This window comes from Ammospiza nelsoni, chromosome 3 (assembly GCF_027579445.1).
Source record: "Ammospiza nelsoni isolate bAmmNel1 chromosome 3, bAmmNel1.pri, whole genome shotgun sequence".
In the NCBI taxonomy this organism is placed as follows: Eukaryota; Metazoa; Chordata; class Aves; order Passeriformes; family Passerellidae; genus Ammospiza; species Ammospiza nelsoni.
The window spans coordinates 59944427-59966189 of record NC_080635.1 but is presented as its reverse complement, the minus strand read 5'-3'; the positions used below and the strand labels follow the sequence as shown (position 1 = coordinate 59966189).

The 21763-nt window shown below is 38.0% G+C and overlaps 1 protein-coding gene across 1 annotated transcript in view; it reads left to right on the top strand.

The window, feature by feature from the left end:
- The window catches only part of ENPP1 (ectonucleotide pyrophosphatase/phosphodiesterase 1), a 52544-nt gene that overhangs the window by 11656 nt on the left and 19125 nt on the right, over window positions 1-21763 (top strand). The window contains exons 2-11 of the mRNA XM_059467342.1: window positions 3946-4018; window positions 5490-5606; window positions 8481-8606; window positions 8775-8835; window positions 13735-13832; window positions 17390-17469; window positions 18781-18900; window positions 20041-20150; window positions 21297-21362; window positions 21669-21741. Coding sequence (XP_059323325.1) covers window positions 3946-4018; window positions 5490-5606; window positions 8481-8606; window positions 8775-8835; window positions 13735-13832; window positions 17390-17469; window positions 18781-18900; window positions 20041-20150; window positions 21297-21362; window positions 21669-21741 — 924 coding nt within the window. The remainder of the gene's footprint in view (window positions 1-3945; window positions 4019-5489; window positions 5607-8480; window positions 8607-8774; window positions 8836-13734; window positions 13833-17389; window positions 17470-18780; window positions 18901-20040; window positions 20151-21296; window positions 21363-21668; window positions 21742-21763) is intronic.

Here is a 21763-nt window from a genome sequence, read left to right as displayed (position 1 = left end):
TGTTGTTACTGTGTTGTTTTAAAAACCTTTGCTCAGATGCGACATTAGAACTGAATCTGACAGTTTGTGCTAGTAACCTCATAGATCCAGATCATAAAACTTTATTTTTCTACTTTTGTGTATTACAAGGCCAGGTTCTTCAATTTTACTTGTTTTCCTATGAAATATTGGATTCCCATATTCTTTCTTAATGGCACCTTGTTCTCAATTCTTGCATTCTCTTTTGAGTGGAGGAATATGGCTGAGAGAGAACAGGTAAGATTTCTTCCTATGGTTTAAAAAGGCAGATTAAACCTTCAAGGCAGGTGTTATGTTGACAATGTGGTAGTAGCTAGAGCTGTGAATTTGGTGCTTGCTGCAGGATGCTAAACAAGGTCCTTGTTAGTAAACAAGCATGCATGCAGCTACTTGTCTTTGTATGGATTAAAAAAATCTATAATCTTTATGTAGCAGGCTGCAGCATCTCCAGCCTGACCTACCTGTATGTAAAGCAGGTCAGGTAAAATTAGTAACCTACTTGCTGTGGTGAGGTTTTCTTATAGAATCACAGAATGGTTTGGGTTGGAAGGGACCTTAAACACCATATAGTTCCAAGCCCCCCTGCCATGGACAGGGACACCTTCTGCTAGGTTCCTCAATGCCCTGTCCAACTTGGCCTGGAACACTTCCAAGGCGTCCACAACTTCTCTGGACAGCAGAGATATGTTGCAATATAGAAAGAAGCAAAGTAAACAGGTTCATCTTTAGGGTGCAGCAGTGAGATTCAGTGAGTATCTGGATCTTTAAAAATAGTTTGAATATTCTTCATCATCTACAGAGTTGGTAATCTTTGGGCCTTTCCACTGACAATAGGTCAACTACTGGTGTAACACCTCTTGCTGTGCCTAGTCAGGACTGCTGCTGCTGGCCAGTATTAGCTGCTCATTATTGTTCCAGCAGAACATTTTGCCATTTGTGTGGATAATATCCATGTGACTGAAGTCATTCAGGCAGAAAATAAAGCTTCAATTCAAAGCCTTAAACATTAAGCTGCAATTGCATGAGGTTCCACTGGGTTAGATTTGGCTGTCCTAGAACACTGTCAGATGTTTAATGCATAAACTTACTGTTTTTGTAAAAAATCTTTATTAACTGTTAAAGAAGGAAAGAAAGAGGAAAGCAAAAAGGAGGGGGAAGCTTTAGTGTTTTGCACTAAAATATTTTTCAGACAAAAATTTAAGCTAATGGGACTAAGGTTAAGAAAACAAAGGATTTAATGTAGTGAGTCAAGAGTTTCAAGATCTTAATATATAATTGCATTTAGTTTTGCATTTTGTAGTATTTTGTACACAAAAGAGTACTCATGTGCCTCAGTGAACATAATCCTTTTGTTTTTGCTTCTTGGAATTATGTTCATAGAAGCATAGAACTGACAACCTGGAATACAAGACAAAACTGTGGTTTTATTACATTTGGTGCAAAAATCACAGAAATTATTTGTGAGAATTTTAGCAAAGTTTAACCAGTTTTACATTGAGAAGTATTATAATGCTGTTGCTTTAGGGTGGGTTTTATGTAGATTTTATTTTTGTATTAATGATTAAATTCCTGCATTAATGATTAAATTCCTGCATCACCCACACTGAAACTCCATCAGGGAATATTAATAGTCCATTTAGTGGCACTGCAATGTGTTTTCTGGACAGGGATGCCTTAGGTGGACAAAGTCCCATAGGTCATAGGTCTAGGCAGCTATTCAAAGATACGGAAATAAAGCTGTTACAAAGATATGGGAATAAAGCTGTTAACCACAAAAGAGTGGGTTTTGCTTGTTTTAAAGCATGTTTGTGTTCACATCTCACAGGACATTCTACTTCTTGATCTTAGTAGCAGGGCCTGGTGGGAGCAGAGAAGCAATAAATCTTCACCCTGAAATAAAATTTGCTCAACCTGGCTTTTAAAAAAATAAATTAATCAATTTGTAATTTAATAAAAATAACAATAGCAGAATAATAATGTTGAAAGGACAGTAACAGGTCTTGCCCTCTCCACTGATTTTGCTGGGCTTTGACATCTTGCATTTGAAGTGTCACCTATCTCCCTGCACACCTGTTCTTATCTAGGTGATATTTTATATGAGGGATTTCAAAGGTCCAGAATAATTTACATTGAAAATAACATCGTTGATACTGATGTAACAGGAAGTGTTGATGCTGCACCTGTTGGTATTGTGATTTCAAAACAAAACAAAACAAAACAAAAAAAAAACCAAAAAAACCCCAAGACCCAAAAACAACAACAAAAAAAGAAAAGTACAAATTTCTGTACTTGTGTTCATTCTTGATAGCTGGGTTTAATGGAGACATGCATCTTTCTGTAAGTTTTTTCATATCCAGGTGAATAGATGATGCTTTTCCCCTTCAGTCTTTTATTATTTTGCTTCTTCCCCTGTCAATTCAAAGACTGTAATTGAACTGAAAAATGCTTATTTCTATGCTGCATGTGATGTAGAATAAGATTCCAGTGACTTGCCTGGTTCAGAATTCTGAGCCACAGCTTCATCAAGTCCAGTCTATTGCTCAATTTTAAAATAAATGTTATATATGAAATATTTTTATATTAATTAATGTGATTTTTTAATAATTTTTAGTTCAAAAATTCAGAGTAATAGCTGAATTCCAATACTACGCATTCCAGAAATTGCTTTCTTGCTGTCTTTATTAACTGCTTAGTGAACAAAATTGCATAGTAAACTGTAGAGTTATTAAAAACAACACAAATAGTTTTTAGTTACTGAAGTGCTTACAGTATTTAAAAGGAATAAACTTGAGAAATAATTAGGTGCATTTTAAAATGGAGGGAATTTTTGCCACATCACAGTATGATTCAGGCATCCTACTCAAGGCTGACTCAGCAGATTTTGCTGATGGGAAAGGAGAAAGAAAGGGACAGAATTGTGTAGCCATGTATGTGAAGTTATTGAAGTATTGCTTCAATGTGATTTTTCCACAGAAAACAGTGACTGGAAAGGTGGTATGTACAATCTTTCCCTACCCAGAGCTTCCCAAATTCTTATGTATAAGAAGGCCTGTATTATTGCAGCATGTTCTGTTTCAGGACTTGTGGCAAAGTACTTTATTACATTCTAGACTTAAATAGAATGGCTGTTGTAACTGCATTCTTGGCTTCTCTTTAATTACTGTCTAAGCACTTACAGTATGCATACTTTTTCAAAGAGTTTATGGAATAAACCCAATACTTCATGAAGTTAAAAGAAATCTGTTTTTGCATTTGAGTAGGCATTAAGTCCTGGTGTGACATGCTGGACCTGGGTTATATAGTGCTTGTTCTATAACTTCAGTGCATCCAGAATCCATAATGAACACAGCCGTAGTTTCTGGTCAGTGCAAGACACTGTGGTCAGCCTTGATGTGACATCCCACAGTTGCTTACCATGGTGTGGACCCAGATCTAGTATGAACTGGATAGTAGGAAGTGGGAAAGGGTTTTCCTGCCTAAGAAAATTATAGGTATCACTTAAGGGTATGCCTTCTGTTTGTCGTCTGTGGTTAATGGCAAAACTTCACCCTCTTAGAACAACATACGAGGAAGGAGTGGAGTAAAGGAGTTTTCTATAAAATGTGTAAGAAATAGAAATATATCATCATGAAAGAATGATATAAAGAAATCAAGAAAAACATTGATATATGTCTATGCTAAAGGACTTGAGAAGAAATGATATACATAGACCCAGTTGTGACGAGCATGTTCATACACTGCTAGTTAATTGCAAGCAACATAACTACTTGTGGAAGTGAAAACTGCTGGTGAAAACAGTGAAATCGGCCTCCAAATCAGCATGTTTATGAATTTCAGTACAATTGTATAGCATTACAGAGAAAATGAGCACTTTCAAAACCATTCAATGGTAATTTAATATTATTTCTTTTCCTTCCTGTCCCACAGGTACTCTGTGTCTGCGTGTTAACGACAATCCTAGGATGTATATTTGGCCTGAAGCCTAGCTGTTCAAAAGATGGTAAATACTATGTCTTTTATTTAGTAATGTTACTCAACAATTCCTTTTTTTGGTTGTGAATTAATTTTCATACTATCAGAATGCCACCCTTCTTGCTGCAGGAGGAGGATTGCATGCATTGCTTGAAGCAGCATCAGTAAGAGGGGAATAAAAATATCAGAAAATAAACCTCAGGTGTAGTCAATGATTGTGTGTACTCACTTGGGAGGTAAAGTGATCCTGGTACTCAGTGTCTGATCTGGCAGCTTCCATGTATCCCGGCTGTCACTGTGGTGAATGGCTGGCTTTTTTCAGTTCACCATTAAAAAAAACCAAATTGAAACAACAAAACACAACAACTTGTATTTCATGTTGTCCTGGAACATTTGTTCTTCATCTTTTCCAGTCAATTATGGAGGAAAAAAAGAGATTATTTGTTTTAGTGGTTAGAATTGTAGCCTGAAAACATTCCTGGTGGAATTCCTCTGTCTGTTTTCTGTTCTGAAAAATATGTGGTTTTTTCAGTAGTGAAGTTTCTTCAGGTAGAAAGTTACGAAAGATTTTTTTTTTTAAGAAGTTAGGCTTCACTTTGGGAGCAACTATGAAGAATAATTTCAAAGCTGAACATAAAAGGATTTTCAACAGAAGTTCAGTTTATACAATTTCTGTTACAATATATATAGGTTTCTTCTCATTTTATTACAGCTCAGCAGTATTGGTTCACTAGTATCTCATTTTCCTAATATCACATATCTCAAGATTCTTCAGAAGATGAGCCAAATGATGGATTTCCCTCACTCCCTTCTGGTGATTGCTCAGAATTAGACAGAGGGACCAAATTCTTAATTTTTGTTAATCGTTCACATCACTAGTTTCTAGTTGGGTGGTGGTGGTGTTTTTTTTTAAGTTCTTTTTGTTTGTTTGTTTTTGTTGTTTTGTTGTTGTTTGGTTGGGGTTTGGGGTTTTTTGTTTGTTTGGATTTGGTTGTTAAATTTTTTTTATGATTATCCCCCTGCTCTCAGCAACACCAATCTAGTGGAAGAATGTTATGTTTTTTTTTATATTGAAATTGAACAAAAAATAAACCTGTATCATTTTTGTATCTCTTGTGTCTGCTTTGGAACAGCCATCCTTACATCTTGAGATCCTACATACTCTGAGGGACTGTACTCACATCTTCCTGTAACTCTGGGGTGAGGACAGTCACAACTACCTTTTATTTCATTGGTTTCTGCCAATACTGAAACACCATGCCCCTGCTAAAGAGAACAGAACCCTTTGTTCAATATGATGAAAAATTATTTTTGTTCAGTAAGAGGAAATAAGCATTTGGTTGGATCAAGTGTTTCCTTTGGCTGCCACTGTTTTTGCAGCCATCCAGTACGTTGGAATCGCCAACTGTGTCATTTCACACGCTGGCTGTGTTAGTTTCTTTTGCATGTTGACTGATTTGGGCTCAGCCACTGATATCTAACACTATCCAATATTACAGTGAAAACCTGCAAAGGTCGTTGCTTTGAAAGGACCTTTGGAAGCTGCCGTTGTGATAAAGATTGTGTCAAGCTTGGAAACTGCTGCTTAGATTACCAGGAAACATGTATACAACCAGGTAAGGATGGAAGAAACTGAGGGAGCAATCTCTCCTGCTCTTTGACAGGGGACAGCTCAGCATATGTGAGTACTGCTGTGGTCAGGGCTTATTTCAGATGGGCTGTGAGTGCAAAACAGGGCTACTGAGCAGCAGAGTGTTTCTGATGCCACTCATCTTCCCCTTTTTGTGCTGTGTTGCATTCCTGGATGGAGTTGCAGTGATGATGGTGGTACTGGGGACTCCTGTGGAAACATCAGGGCTCTGGTACAGCTGCTGTTTCACAAAAGCAAAGCTTGTATTTCACCCAGCTGGATTACTTAGGAGCTGACAAAGCCAGTAGGCTGGCTTTCCCATAGCTCTCCTGTGAGAAGAGAGGCTGCCACAGACTGTGCTGCTGCCCTCCCCCTTGGAAGGAGGAGGAACAATGGCAACTCGAGGTCTTAGCCAGCTTTTTGTTTGCTGGTGGTGAGACAACAGTAACCCACATTGTCCCTGGCATCAGGGATAACTCCTACGTTCTTGGGCAAGCCTGGAATAGAAGTGCACTCTGCATATTGCATTTGTCTGTCATCGCCTGAGTGAAAAAGGGGAAGGACAGAGCAGCTCTGTGAAAGCTGCCATCTCTCCCTACCCAGCTGCTCAGGCCCTCAGCCTTGCTACTCCCCTGCCTGAATGTGAAGCAAGGGTCATGAGCATGAATCAAGGCAGGATGACAAAACAGATTGCACTGGTGAAGGATTGCGAAATGAGAAGCAGCTGCCATGATTTGCCAGAAGGCAAAGGTCAAATAGACAAACGTGTGAAAAATACCTAAGAGAAATTTTAAAGGGAAAGATGTTAGTGTGGGTAGAACAACAAGTACAGCCCTTGACTATTTTCTCTACTTTGGTTTTGCCTTTATGCTTCAAAAGCAGCATTCCTTTCAGATAACTTTTTTTCTTCTTACTCCTCTTTATGTGCATTTGATTAATTTCTGGGTAAGACCACACCGATACATTTAAAATTCCAATGTGGACATTGAAAACCAAATGATTAAACTGAGCTCAGATCCCTGCTTCAATTGACTGCTACTGAAAGTCAAGTTACACATAAATAGTTGATATATCCAGGTATATAATCACACAGGTTTTACTCTGTTTTCTTACATCACTCCTCCTGAGTATAAAGGTTCTTTAAAAACAAACTGGAGAGTCTGTCTTAGCACTAGGAATATGAATTAATTAATTGGTGCTGTTTTGGGGGGTTTTTTAAAATTAGGCCTAACATCAGTGGAGAATCAAATTCTAATTTCCCAATAGTATCATGTAACTAGAACCATAATAGATTCTTTTCTCTCTCATGGAAGCAGAGATTTATTTGATATTAGTGGATTTACTGAAAGTGAGATTAACCTGACAATGCTTTTAGGGATTTCTAATTGCTGGCCATGTATGAAAATCATTGAGCGTCTTCTGCTCAAACATTTAGATTTGGCTTCCATGTCTCTGTTAAGATCTTCACTTAAGTATTCACTCAGCTGGTAAATTCAATGGTGTTTATCCTCACTGAATGTAAAGGATTTATTTGTGTTTATGACTTCTAACGAATCGTAGAAGCACAGAATATGCTGAGTTGGAAGGGACCCATCAGGATCATGAAGTCCAACTCTTGACCCTGCATAGGACAGGCCAAGAGTCACACCATGTGCCTGACAGCTTTCCAAATGCTTTTTGAACTCTGTGAGGCTTGGCACTGTCACCACTTCCCTGAGGAGCTTTTTCCAGTGCCCAGCCACCTTCTGGATGAAAAATCTTTTCCTGATACTTAACCTAAATCTCATCTGACTCAACTTCATGCTCTTTTCTTGAGTCCTCTCACTGGTCATGAGAATGAAGAGCTTGATACCTGCTCCTCTGCTCCCTCTCCTGTGAATGTTGAAGACTATCATGGAGCTTTTTCTCAGTCTTCTCTTCTCCAGGCTGAACAAACAAAGTGACCTCGGCTGCTCCTCATAAGGTTTCCCCTCCAGACCCTTCACCATCCTCATGGCCCTCCTTTGGGCACTTTCTCATAGTTTAGCACTTACATTGTGGCACCAGAACTGCCCCCAGCACTGGAGGTGAGGCTGCCCCAGCTCAGAGCAGAGCAGGACAATCCCCTCCCTTGCCTGGCTGGCCATGCTGTCCCTGATGCCCCTCAGGACATGCTTGGCCCTCCTGGCTACCAGGGCACTGCTGATTCATGTTCAAGCAGGACATCCAGGTCTTCAGATGATACAGTGTACTGGAATATGCCATTCAGAGAAATCAATATTGTTCTCTAATAAAATCAGAAGGGGAGCTGAAGTCAGTAGGTCTTCCTGTGAGCTTATGTAGGGAATCTTAAATAGTGGCAGTGATACCTGTTACTAAGAGGTGGTGAAAGAGTGGAGTGCCTGATGATGACTGGTAAAATCCACTGTGACTTCAAGTGCAAGTCAGAATAAATTAATGCTGCTCAGTGTTTTCTGGGCATTCCAAATTCAGGCTAATTTTTTTTTTTATCTGGTGGAGTTTTGGGGCTTTTTTTTATAGTGTGAGCTTAACAAATTAAACCCACATAAATTACCATATTTTAGAAGATCTGTAAAATGAAATCTTTCTGATATGTGGTATTTATACCCATATGCTGCATAGTTATATTCAGATGATTGTGCTCTTGGATATTTACTCATGGGTGTCCCTACTTCCTGAAGTGCTAAAGTTTGCGATACTATGCATGTGTATGAGATAACTCATTATCTCTGTTACACCTGAGGACTGTTTCTCAGTGAGTAGAGATTTGAGATTGAACTTAACACTTACTTTATTAGTTCTGGACTTAAAGCAGTATTAATCATTGTCCTTCTGTCCTTCTCTCTCACCTGTTTTTTAGCCCACATATGGACCTGCAATAAATTCAGGTGTGGTGAAAAGAGGCGACTAGAATATCGTTGTTCCTGTTCAGATGATTGTGTGGAAAACAACGATTGCTGTGTTAATTATCAAGCTGTTTGTAAAGGTAAGTATCATCAACAAATTACTACCCTCTTTCATATGTACCTATATTTGTATAAATGGAGCAAGAACATAATATGACTTTAAAAGCATCTGGTAACATGAAAAAACCTTGCATCTATCAGTAAGAATGTACTGTCTTAAAAAATATATTGCATTCATTTGTTTTAAGGAGAGGCAAGCTGGGTTGAAGAAGAGTGTGAGAATATTACTGAGCCTCAGTGTCCAAAAGGGTGAGGAAATTTTATATTTGCATACCTCTGCTCTTTGCTTGCATTTCATTTTTGAGATTGTGTTCCCTCCTGTGCCTTCCTGGGACCTGCTTGCCTTTTACACACACAGTGAAAGCAGCTGCCAGACAGAGATGAACACCTCTTCAGCCAGCATTTGGTGGTGCTTACTAACCCATCAGGTTGCTCTATCTCTGCACTTGCTTGACTTGCAAGATATGCCTATTCCTCAATCCTGGTGTTTCTCACAGATATGTGTGCCCTGGGCAACTCTGCCTGGTTGCCAGTCATATTATTGACCTACATGTGCTACAATACCCATCATTCCAAATATTTTGGGACCCATCCAGCAATTTTAGACTCCTGTCTCCCTCGTCTCTTTAAAATACCTTTCCAATACCTTGCATTTTCCAGCCTCAGGACTGCATATTGTGGGGTAGATCTGTGTTCCAGCTCCACCATGAGTGGGACAACACTATTTGCAAGCTGTCTAAATTACTTTCTTTAAAAGGTGCAAAGTGCCATGGGACCCTTGTATTCTCTGGCTCAGCTCCACATTGGGCCTGCTCCTGCAAGTTATGTATGCAGTGTGTGAGGAATGACTCATGTGGTTTATGGCATCAGCACTCAGGCTTGAATAGTGCAGCAAAGCTCCCAGCCAGGAAAAAAAAGCTTGTATTACTTGAACTGTTTTTGCTGTGGGATCTCCTAACTAAGTTTGTAGTTAAAGTTGACTATAAACTATGATTGTATATCTAAGCTGTCAATAAAAGGGATTTCAATTCTAGATGGATTTATGTTCCAGTAGTAAATACTTACTAGACCTATTATGGGACAACTATATTCTTGTCTGAGTAGTATCAAAAAACAAACATCTTTTTATTTTGATTTTGAAATTATAGTGCAATGAGATACTTCTAGTAAAGTAAAACCATTTTATTTTGTTCTTATGTCATTACAGTTTTTACTTAAGATATTTAAATCATGCTATTTTTATTCATTTGTCTTATAATACTGTCAACCAAAATACAAAATATTCCCATGTGAAACATTTCACACCAATTGAGTACCCTTCACTCTGATTCAGAGCACTAACAGTTGCTGACATGTCAGAGCCTTCATCAGGACAGAAACTGGAGCTTCTGTCCAGTTTGTAGTCCAAGTCCCCAGTAATCCCCTATGTAGGAAGAGACGGTTCTTTGAAGTTTTTGTCGTTGAATTTTGTCCTGAGTTCAGGAGCCATTTGGGACTTCTTGCTGAGAACTGAGTCTACAATGATGATTTCTCTAACAGGGTTAGGAAGCGTTGCCCCCAAGAGGTTGGTAAACAAAGAAGAGTCTTGTGCAGATCCACAGTCAAAGTTACTGACGCAAATGCTGTAGGGCAACTCCTGTTGGTTAACTTGTTTTTAAGGTTTTTTGTTTGTTTTTTTCTGTTCAGCTCATGAAAGGGATACATAGTTACTCCTCTAAAATTGTTTTAATCCTGGTAAACCCCAAAATGTTGCAATAAAACCCAACCCAGGAAAGGGTGATGTGTGGTCAAAGTTGAATCAAACAGTGTTGACTGAAGGTTCATCTTGGACTATTAACACACAAGCCTCTCCCAAAAGTATCAACTCTGTAAACAATCCACTTCTTCCTGTGCTGTGTGGTAGGCAGTAGTGCAGGTGAATTTAGTTGCAGTGCGCATTTTGAGACTTCAGGATATCAATTCTGATTCTGTGTATATTAATACAGCATGTTTTGTGGGTTCAGATTGCTGGTTTTATTCTGTTTTAGTTTTAGCTAGGTTTTAGCTGTTCCTGTGGTGCAGAATAGACAAAAGATGACACAGCATTCAATGAGGTGCTTAATTTGAGAAACCCCACTGATTTCAGTGAGATCAACTGCTCACTGATTTCACTGATCAACAACTTAAAATTAAGTATACAACTAAGTCTTTCCAAAACTGGTTTCTATATTGTTTAATAGGATCATAAAGTTAATAGGCTGTAAGACCTCAGGAGTGATCTAGTCATTCCCACCATTCTGGGAGTGAAATAATACTCAGACAATTCAAACCTACTTAAGCAGTTTATCCTAGTACTTACATAGATGGCTTTACTGACGACTTTTTGCTGGTTTTTTGTCCTCATGTCTTTTTCTGTACTTCAGGCCTATAACTATTTGCCCTATCTTCATTGAGCTGTGAGAGCATCTGGTTACTTTCCTCTTTGCTGATCTCTCTTTATATCTGGGGATTGCTCTTATGCCTCCTGCTGAGGCTTTCTGTACATTTAGTGGAAAAGAAAGCTTTTCCTCCTGCGCTTTATGGCTGTTTGTAGGCAGTATGAATGTGTGTGGGATGAGAAATCTTCTGTGTATTACATTAAGCTTTTCAAGGGAACTTTCTTTTCCTTCCTATTTTGTTTTCTTTCTGTTTCTTTTAATTATGGTCTAACCTGCCTGCAGTGAGGGAGGTCAACTTGGCAATGTGTTCCATGGTTCTGGCCTCTTGATCATCCAGACTGGTAACCTACTAGACCACAGGAAGCCTGTGCTGCCAGCATAATGCTTCCATGGAAGCCAGTTTATAGGAGGGGATAATTGCTACTGCATTTCCTTCAGTTTGGAGTCAGAATGTGTGGGATACCTATTTATCCAAGATCTGTGAAACATGCTTGTCTTACTGTTTGGACACAGCCAGCATGAATCACCAACAGGACCAAAACTTGAGCCTCCCAGGCTTGCTTGCTCATGACAGCCCATTCATTAAGTAGCAAGTGCAGTCTTGGCCACTGACAGGAAAAATGCGTGGAAGTGGCTGATATACCTCAGAATGGAGCTTGGGTCAGTTTCTGTGGGGATTTTACTGGAGCTGTTCCAAAGAGACAGTGGTTTAACATGGTCTGTCATGCTTTGCTTCCCTGAGCACTGGGGCAGAGTTTTGGCATGTGTAGAGTGTACAAGAAGTGAAATGGGCAATTGCTGTCATTGTGGCAATGGCCTATTTTGCCAAGTTTAATTTTACATGTGAGAAGGGGTCAGTAGCTAGATTTGCAGACAACTAAAACATGTATTTAACAGTTGGTTTACTTGTAAATGCCAAACCAGAAACAGTTGCGTAAAGTCCCTTTCTAAGTGCTTGTTTTAAGTTTGGTGGGGTTTTCTGGGTTTGGTTTTTTTTTGTTTTTTTTTTTTTTTTAAGTTAGACTTGTTGGTAAGTAATATTGAACAGACTTTGCCTCAAAGTTTGCATTTTATTGCACAGAACTTTGCAGTGAAGATTTTTAGACCTCTGCACTGAAGTGAATCAATTTATTGAGAAGGGATATGGAGAAGGTATTTGCAAAACTTGTGGAGATCAGAATTTGTGGTGCAAAAAATACTTGTAATATGGGCAAAGGTAATGCATAAAGTTTCCGTACTCTTTTCTGCCATATGGCTTTAGTTTTGACCTGAAAATTATTCATTTCTTGTTCCCACCTGTGCCAAATAAATTAAAAAACAGGCTACATACATACATCTTAGAAATCTTATCATTCTGAACTAAGTATAAATCCTTTTGGCTGAAATGTTGTCCAAATTGTTGATGAAAATTTTCTTAGGATTGACATGTTTTGGTTGCCTGACTATCCCTTAGTTTAATATAGTTACATTTGTTTGACTGACACACAGCTTATAAATGTTTCATTTGTAAATGGCTCTTCAGATTTTTTTTGTGACGTACATCACTAAAGAAATTGTCAACACTTTATAAATAATATTTGTCTTCTATCCTCACTGTTTTATTTTTGGAAACTAGAGTATAACAAAGTTAAAAAAAAACTAAATTAAAAAAGGGAAAATGAGCTGGCAATAAACCAATATTTTAATATTATATTATTATAAATAGTAAATTGTTTTATGAAATTCCATATTTTCAATAGTTATTGCTGCACAGCAGTGATTTTTTTTCAGTCTCATATGGCCTCATGTTTATAGGTCAAACACAGGGTATGTTTTCTTCAAGGAAGAAGTTACTGATGTTACAGAAGCTACTATTCCTGTCTGTGATGCAATGTTTTAAGTACTTACAGTTGGAGAGAAATTGTTTGAACAGGGCTGAATCTGGGAGCAAGTCAAGACTGGAAAACATAGGTCCTGTGGAGACTGGAAGGGGAGATTTTGTTTTTGTTGGTTCCAGTGAAATTAGTATCTGAATTTATCTGTAAAGTTCCTGGCAGAAATGCTGTTACAGTGTTTCCAGTCTCAGGGCCACATTTTTGAGTTTGGAGATTGGTAGGACTTTTGGAGCAGTAAGCAAGTTCTTTTTGGTTGGATAATCTTTGTAAGATGAGAGGAAAAGTATATGTTTTAGTTGCTGATTTAACATACCCTGTACATTACACTTGCTTACAGTTCTGTGCACTGTATATATATACAAAATACTTTTTTTTTCATCTAGGTTACAGCTTGGTCAGGAGGAAAGTGAATAAAGGAAAGTTTGGCTTTGCATTCTCTTATTTCTTTCCCTGCTCTTAGCTCAGGGTGGGAGGCAGGGTTTGAGGGCTGAGTGTTGCTTCAGTGGGACTGGTTTCAAGATAAGGAGTACCAAACCCGCCAGATGGATCGCCTGAGCATCTTGGCTGGTTCACCTTAAGGGTGTGTTTGAAATCAGGCCTTGCCATGACTTTTCTGTGCATGCCCTGATACAAACCTCAGCCCCTTTGGGCACAGATTGCTCTGCTAACCTTTGAGCAGAGGGACTGGAGCAGTTTGCTCACCATGTGCCAGCAAAACTTCTGCTGAGGAGGACTTCCTTGGCCTGGCTTATAGCCCCATAATGAGCATTTCCACTGTCTGGGGAAAGTTTCTTGAAGTTAGTGATAGGAAACTGTTTCTCAGAGTGTCTTTTAATATTCAATTTCTGTTTGTTCAGATTTACCAAGTCTCCAGTATTACTATTTTCATTGGATGGCTTCAGAGCGGAATATTTGCAGACTTGGGGTGGACTTCTACCTGTTATTAGCAAATTACGTGAGTAGTTTCTTTGTCTAAGAGCTATTATGATGTCTTACCTGAAAAAAACCACAAATGCAGCTTTCCTTACTCTTTAAAATCCTCACTCTTCTGCCATGAATATGGAAGTTGTTGCCTTAAAGAACACCCATGCACAAAGAACTTCAAGTGTTGGAAAGTGGAAGGGCAAGAAAGAGAGAGCTTGAGGAAAGGACCCTTTTGATTTTCAGTGAAATCTTGTAAGTTGTTATAGCCCCTTTTATATTTAGGAGGTGGGGTTTTTTTGCTGTGAGGTTATTTTATTCAAAATAGAAGTAGATCCTTTTTACTCTATAATGCATATCATCTCATATTTAGGTGGAATGGCTTTGGGAAATGAAAAGCATTTGGTTATATTTGGAGAAAGAGGATAGAGAAGGAATAGACTAAGAGGAGATGATATAGAAGGGCTGGTAGAGATGTAATGAATCCAAGAAACCTTAATTTTACAAACATTTCCAGAAGAAATATTCCCCAACTTTTTTAGTGTCTTACTTGATTTGGTGGTGTCTAAATAATTTTAGTTACTTTTCCTGTTTCTGTTTTGGCTGTGGTCTGTAGAGAACTGATGGTATTTCTTGTCTGAAAAATATGCCAATCTTCTTGACATTCAGAAATTACTACCTGGGGTGCCTGGTTTCAGTTTGACTAAAAATAAATCAGTAAAAATACTTGCTTTTTTACACAGTGGTTGTTTCAACTTGAAGCGTTCCAGAGGATAACAATTTGCAGATGTATCTGAGGTTTTGGGTTCTTTTTAGTTTTGTTCCGTGCTAGAATAAAATGAGACATTTGCACAGTTTTCATTAGATGCAGTTATAAAAAATATAACTGCAGTTATAAAAAATATAAACTGGAGAAAATTTCTGGGACATTTCTAGGAGAGGCTGGCTAGTACAAATTATTCAAGTTCTGCCTGAGATACAAGATAGAAGTGTCACAAAGCATCTGTAGGACTTCCAGTCTGCGGTATCCACTTACACATGTAAATTTTTTTCATTCTTTGGTCTGGATAGACTACAGTGGAACTTCTCTCATTGACTTCTATAGTTAATTTGCACTTCTCTTTGCACTGAGTCCATGACAAATCCTGACCACTAAGAAATACAAATATATTTGTATCTTCATCAAAGTAATTTCACTTCTCCACAGCTACAAGGTTTTTGATGGTCAAAACGTGCATTTTTAAAAGATTCTTATACCAGAATGCCTAATAATACATATTTTATATCCAACAAAATACTTGCCCCAGTCTGGTGTCAAGTATTAATTCTGCATTATGCTTATGATTCTAAAATACTCTGGATCATTTTTTGGTAATATGCTAGGACGGCTTTGCTATACAATGTGCTATGGGATCTTCAGTTTTCTTCTTTTTTCCCTCATAGTAAAAAATTGGTGAAATGCTCAGATAGAGCAAATTTTCTTTAGTAAGAGAAAAATATTCTCATTAATGAAACTTGGTGTCACTGAGGTGTACATCCACTCTGAGGGCCTGTGGCTTCAAATCTCTTATGTGCTTTATGTTCCATGTGTCCAAAAATGGTGGAAGCAGTCATATTGTAAAAATAAAATTCTCTACGAGTGAGTAAATACTCCTGCAGGACTTCACTGTTCAGAAAAGGGTAATGAAATCTATTCCTCTGTGTAGGCAGGTAACAATAGTGAATAAATTGCTTGACTATTGCTGAAAAATCGTATTAAATAATTTTGGAGTTCATAGTTGTCCATTTATAGGACTATTAAATTTTCAAAAAGAATTTAAGAATGACAGCATTTACAAAGCAGTGAACAGCTACTCACATTCACTAACTTATGGAACTGCCTGGTTGTGTTAAATTAGGACCAGGCTAAATGCCTGTATTTTCATCTTTAAAGCATTTGATGATAAGTGCAGAATTCCAGGAGATAAAAATATTGCCATTGTTTGGTCCTGTTAATTCAGCCATGCTTACAGCAATATTCTGGTGTCTCCTTGGAGAAATCTGTCAGAGTAGATGCCTGTAAGACTATCATAATTTCACTTCTACCATGTTTTGTTTTATGTTTGCTCTCCCTTCTATTTGAAAGATGAACAATTCAGCATGGAGCTGAGGGATTTTAGTGAAGCAAGGCATAGTCTTGCTGTGAGCATGTGGTGTTAAGAGAAGACATTTTCATATACAATTATGCTGTGATATTTTAAGTTTTAGATTTTGATCCTTTTGTCTTAAAACATCTTTAACAAAGCCAACGAGCCAAAAAGAATAACGATATCTCTGTTGGAAAGTCCTAGCAAAAACTCCCTAGGATTTTTGGCAAAACTTTTTAAGTGTGTTTCTCTATTACTTTAAAAAGCAAGGGAAAACAAAACAAAAGAAAAAAAAATAAACAACCTCCCCAGACACCCACATCAAAAAACTAAGATTTTGGAAAACAGTCTCAACAACAGATTTGGAAGTAGTTGCAATGTGCTAGGTGTTTTCCAGTAATAAAAGAAGATGCAAGTGATTATTAGTTACTTACAGAACACAAGTGTGGGAGGTGGTGCCTGTATGACTTGAAAGGATATATTTTTCTGGCCTGGCTTCTTTTATCCTGATTAGCTGAAATATACTATTGCAACTGAAATCTAATTGAAGCCCCAATCCAATGAGTTCAAAGTGCCTTGATGCAACACTTCCTATGTTATGAAGCCTTTAATTTCTATTCTATTTATATTATCTACAGTTACCCAGAGTCAGTAAAGATGATGCAGTGATGTTCTTCTTATAGGGTCATTAGTTTTGGTTCTTTAGCATCTGTTGAAACAGTTTTGGTATTTTTTAAGTTGTCATGAAAGCATTTTTTTTTTCTTTCTGAAAATTGGGGCCCACACATTTGCTGATGAAAATTTAGACCCCTTAAATAAGGCTTGCCCAATTGCTTTGGCCTTGCTAATGCCTCTTCATACTAGCAAATACTGTTTACTAATCTCCCTAAAGCCATATGATTTGTATATTGAGATAAAGAAAACTTTGACATTCATCCTAGAATAAGAGCTTTTTTTAATATATTTTAAAAGCCCCACAGACAAGAAAGGAAGACTGCAAAACAAGCAATCATTTGACAGATGCCTTAGAGAGCCAGGCACCACTGTATCAGTGACCACTTCACCTCTCCTCTGGGAGCACCCAGGGTTAAGTGTCTGGTTGGTCTCAAGTTGCAGACTGCATTTATTGCATACCAGGTCAACTTTGGAGGGTGTGATTTCTTTCATTTTTCATTCTTATCTGTACATACTTTTCACAAAGGCTATAGGTTTTGCTCATGTGACCATTGCAGTCAGACATTAGACGTGTATAAAGCTTGTGCTAATAGGCTTTTAGTCAGGTTGTAAATTAATATGGGAAGAAAACTTAAGTATTAAGTCCACAATTTTGAAGAGTGAAAACTTTCTGGAAATATATTATGGTTTTGGTTTTCTTTTTTTAAAACAGCTACACATTGTCATGAGAGAAACTGGCAAGTTATTTTTTTCAGTAATTTTGCTGAACTTTCTTTGTTACTTCCTCTAGGGAAATGTGGAACATACACTTCCAGTATGAGACCAGTGTATCCTTCAAAAACCTTTCCCAACCATTACTCCATTGTCACAGTAAGAATTCTTGTATCATATGTTTCCACTACTCTTCATTATCAAGTTTTCTCTAAGGGAATAGTATATTTTGATGTGTTATTAAAATAATTTGCTTTCCCTTCAGAATAGAAAAAATTATGTATTCTATTTATGTAACTTAGGTTAACAGCTATTATATAACACTACAGCTAAGTGGCCAGATCTAATGTTAGTAAATCCAGTCCTTCCAAGAGTAGCTGTGAAAAATCCCATACAGCCAAAAGTTCCCGTCACTTTACAACTCCTCATTTGTGTAAATATTTGCACTAAATTGCAGTTTCCACTCTTGGAGTGGGAGCAGCTTAACTGCTTTAAGTTGCCAACCTTATTCCACTTCATTAAGGCAGCCTGGCATGATGAAAAGAAGGGTATGAAATGAGAGGAAAGATTTGAGCATCATGCTGAGATTGGCTCTGTGTGATGGACTGTACCTAAGCCTGCAGGGAAATGTCACAAAGCTGATCTTGTAAATTTGACACCTTTTGCTTGTAGGAGGAAAAAGAAAAATGGAGGTTTTCAACACAAAGGCAGGGTTGGAATCCAGGACATCCTTTTTAGTTTCATCATGCCACAACTAAAATTCAATCAGATACTAGGATCTGCATTTTCTTGTCTTCCCAGTTTGCCAAGACCTTTGGTAGGGGCCCCAGGTCAGGAATGAGGTGCTTAATTGTGTAATCCTCACAAATCTCCATGACTGAATATGCAACTAACAGTCGTTAACCATGCCCAGCAGCCATGTGAGGTGTACATGCAGAGGTTTATCTCCACTCCTCATTCTTGTGAAAAGTAGCAAGGTCCTAATGGTGGTGGTGTTTTATCCCTTATAAATGTAAAAAGGAGATAGTCTTATTAAAGACAGGGCACAAAGTGTGCTAAAACTACCCAAGACCTGGTGCCTGCACTTCTTTGGCTGCTCATGTAATGATTTTCTAGAACTAGAGCTTTTGCTCTTGTGATGGAGGTGTAGCATAGGTAATTGCTTTATCTTTGGTACTAAAGATAGAACAAATGTGTGAATTCAAGCAGTGTCTTTCAGTTTGATTCCAAAGGACAGTGCCTAATATTTTTTAAATCTCACTGAGAAGCAAGTAAGAGTTGGAAGGGAGGGCTTGGACACAATGAGAGATGATGCTGCTAAATTTGGGTACTGAGCTACTGGTGGAGTAGAAGTCACCAGCAGAGTGACTATTCAATGGATATATTTGTCTAAAGGATATGTCTGAGTCTGAGTAACTGGAAGGTTCTTTTTCTTTAGAGCATTGCAACAAGGCATACTTTCAATTACAGGGGCTGTATCCTGAATCTCATGGTATAATTGATAACAAGATGTATGACCCCAAAAGAAACGCATCCTTCACCCTTAAAAGTCAGGAGAAGTTTAACCCACAGTGGTACCAAGGCCAGCCTGTAAGTATTACCACCCTTCTGAGAATCTACATCACCCTGTTATGTTACTTGATACGCCTTGGATGCATAGTGATGTTGAAAGAGGACAGAGGGTAATTCTAAGTCAGCCAAGAAGCGTTACTCAGCACCACTAGGAATTGCAGTACTAGAGCCAAAAAATAACAAATGAAACAAAATGTAACAGCTTTTGTTGAACTCAAATGGAATTTTCCCTAAGGAAAATGCTAGTTTAAAATAGCTAATATAGCTACCAGATTTTCATCTGTTTTTATGAGTGGGCTTGCAGTTAACTTCTGTGAGGAAATCAACAGACCAATAAGATTGAGCAATAAGAAGCACTAGTAAAGGTTTATGCTCTGCTTAAATTTCTTCTAAGTCCAAAGATGTGGTTTTAAAAGAAATCATCTCAGCTCAATCATATACCTATGGCAAAACTGATGAGATCACCATGTAGATGAAGTGGCATGGAAAAATTTGAGTGAGCGCTAGCCTAAAGAATAGCAAGGGATGAGATGTAAATATTTAGTGTGTGGGGAAGACTGGGTTTTTTTGTTGTTGTGGTTTGGTTTTTGTTGTTGTTGCTAGTTTTGTTTGTTTTGTTTTATTTGGTTGTTCTTTTTTTCCTTGAGGAAAGAACACACAGGTGTAGAACTTGCAGGCCACTGAGAGTGGAGTGAGTTAGGCAGGAAAGATGCAGAAGGCATAAATCTGTAAACCTTGAGAGCAGCAGTAAAATCAAAAAAGCTGACCAAAATGCTGTTTCTATATGTCAAGAGTGTGTGGGACATAGGTCCTTGGAATATTCCCACCCCTTCTTTTGTCACTGTTTTCTGAGATGTTTCCCTTTCCTGGTGTTCAGCCATGGTTCCACCATTGCATTTCTGCCAATGGTTCCTACCTCTGTCCTGGCTCCCTGTGGCATTGCAGCAGCAAGGATGTGAGTGTTTGCCACAAGGAATCAGCCTACAGGGTGTATCTGGGCTGCAGATAGTGATGCCAGGCAGGATGGACTGGAGAGCTCTGTGGAATGATTGGGTTCTGATCTCGCTGAAGGGTGTGGAGTTGGTGAGGGGCCGTGGGCCTGGCAGGCCCTCAGCTGGTTCAATGATGGGCACTAACGTGCTGAATGTTCTCCGGCAGATTTGGCTCACAGCCATGTACCAAGGGCTGAGAGCAGGGACCTTCTTCTGGCCTGGGTCTGATGTGGCAGTGAATGGAACCTTTCCAAACCTGTATGAAATATACAATGGGTATGTAAATGCCTTTCTCTTGAAGGAATATTTGACTTTAACAATTGCAGCGGGACAGATGCCAGAGCAGGCATACTTTTCCCCTACTTTTCTAAATAATTTTGTACACTGGGGGAAAAAGGCTAGGATCCAATTAACTTTGTTTCAGTATAATGTAGAACCTTTCTTTAATTATCTTTTCATTCCTCAAGAAATGTTTTAATGGTAAGATGTGTAAAAATCAGCTTTAAAGCATAACCAGCTTTGAAGCTCTAGTGCTTTACTCTTTCTATTTATACAAACCTTTTGTGGCTGATGTAGAATATTTCAGTCCAAATTTCTCATGAGTGAATGGATCATGTTTTGATGTGATATTGTCTATGGAAACTAAAGTTTTACTGTTGACTGTGGTAAGCTGTTCCAATTTAAAATTATTTTCATTGCAGATTCTGAAAATATTAAGACATTCATATTTAATCAGTGATTGCTCTTCACTGCAATTAAACATTTTCTGCTTAATAAAAATGTTTTTCACCATTTATTTAATAATCTCAAATATTGCCCAAGAAATCAGACTTCTCATTTCTATCTTAGGATCATTTTCTCCTCTTACACCCTTCCTACAGGATGGAATTTTTGATCTTGATTTTCTGCCTATATTTTCTTCCCTATGAACTGATGATGCACTGTTACTTGAACTTGTGTTAAACACTGAATACTTACTTTGTGGTTGCCTCATGTTGTTCAAGGTCAACTTGCTTATTGTTGGTTTACTTCAGTAATTGATGCAGAGATCTACTTTGTAACATAGTATGAAAACTTTTATTCAACCCAACCCTACTCCTAAACTAGCAATTTTTCAAAACATAATATAGAAATAAAAGCCTGCACGTGACTTTGCACCTTGAAGCCAATTATTTACTTTGTATAATGAGCATAAGCACTACTAGAATAAGCATTATTCTAACCAATATTTAAGGGAGATTCAGATCAGGCCATAAACTCCTGTAGAGTCAGGCAAGTAGGATAGATAAATTTGTATCCTGCTAAAAAGCCTGTAATGATTTTTTTTTCGGCTAAAGCACAGTGATTTTTTGGTAATGTATGGCTAAAAGATTTAGCTCTTGGAAACACATGGTTGGTTGATATTGTATTATTTTGATGCAGCTCAATCCCCTTTGAAGAAAGAGTGGTGACTGTCCTTCGCTGGCTGCAGCTACCTGAAGGTGAAAGGTAGGTATACATTTGTGAGTGTGGGTTCCTGTTCGAGTGGTACTGCAATAAATTACTTTGTAAACACAATTTCTGTTTTAAACAATATCTTTTGCTTTATTCTAACAATGTTAAAATATTATTTAGGGTAAACTGTTCCTATGACTGGAGACTTTTTAAATTAAGTTGCATCGCTCAGTTTAATGTATTTTTCCTCTGAATGACAGCATTGTTTCCAATATGTGATCTCCATTGTTGAAATATAATCTCTTCAAATTGTCTCAACATGTATGTAAAATATTACATTTTTGGTACCGTTTGATATAGACCACACTTTTACACTCTGTATTTAGAAGAACCAGATTCCTCGGGCCATAAGTTTGGACCAGTAAGCAGTGGAGTAAGTAGTTTTGTAGTTTCTT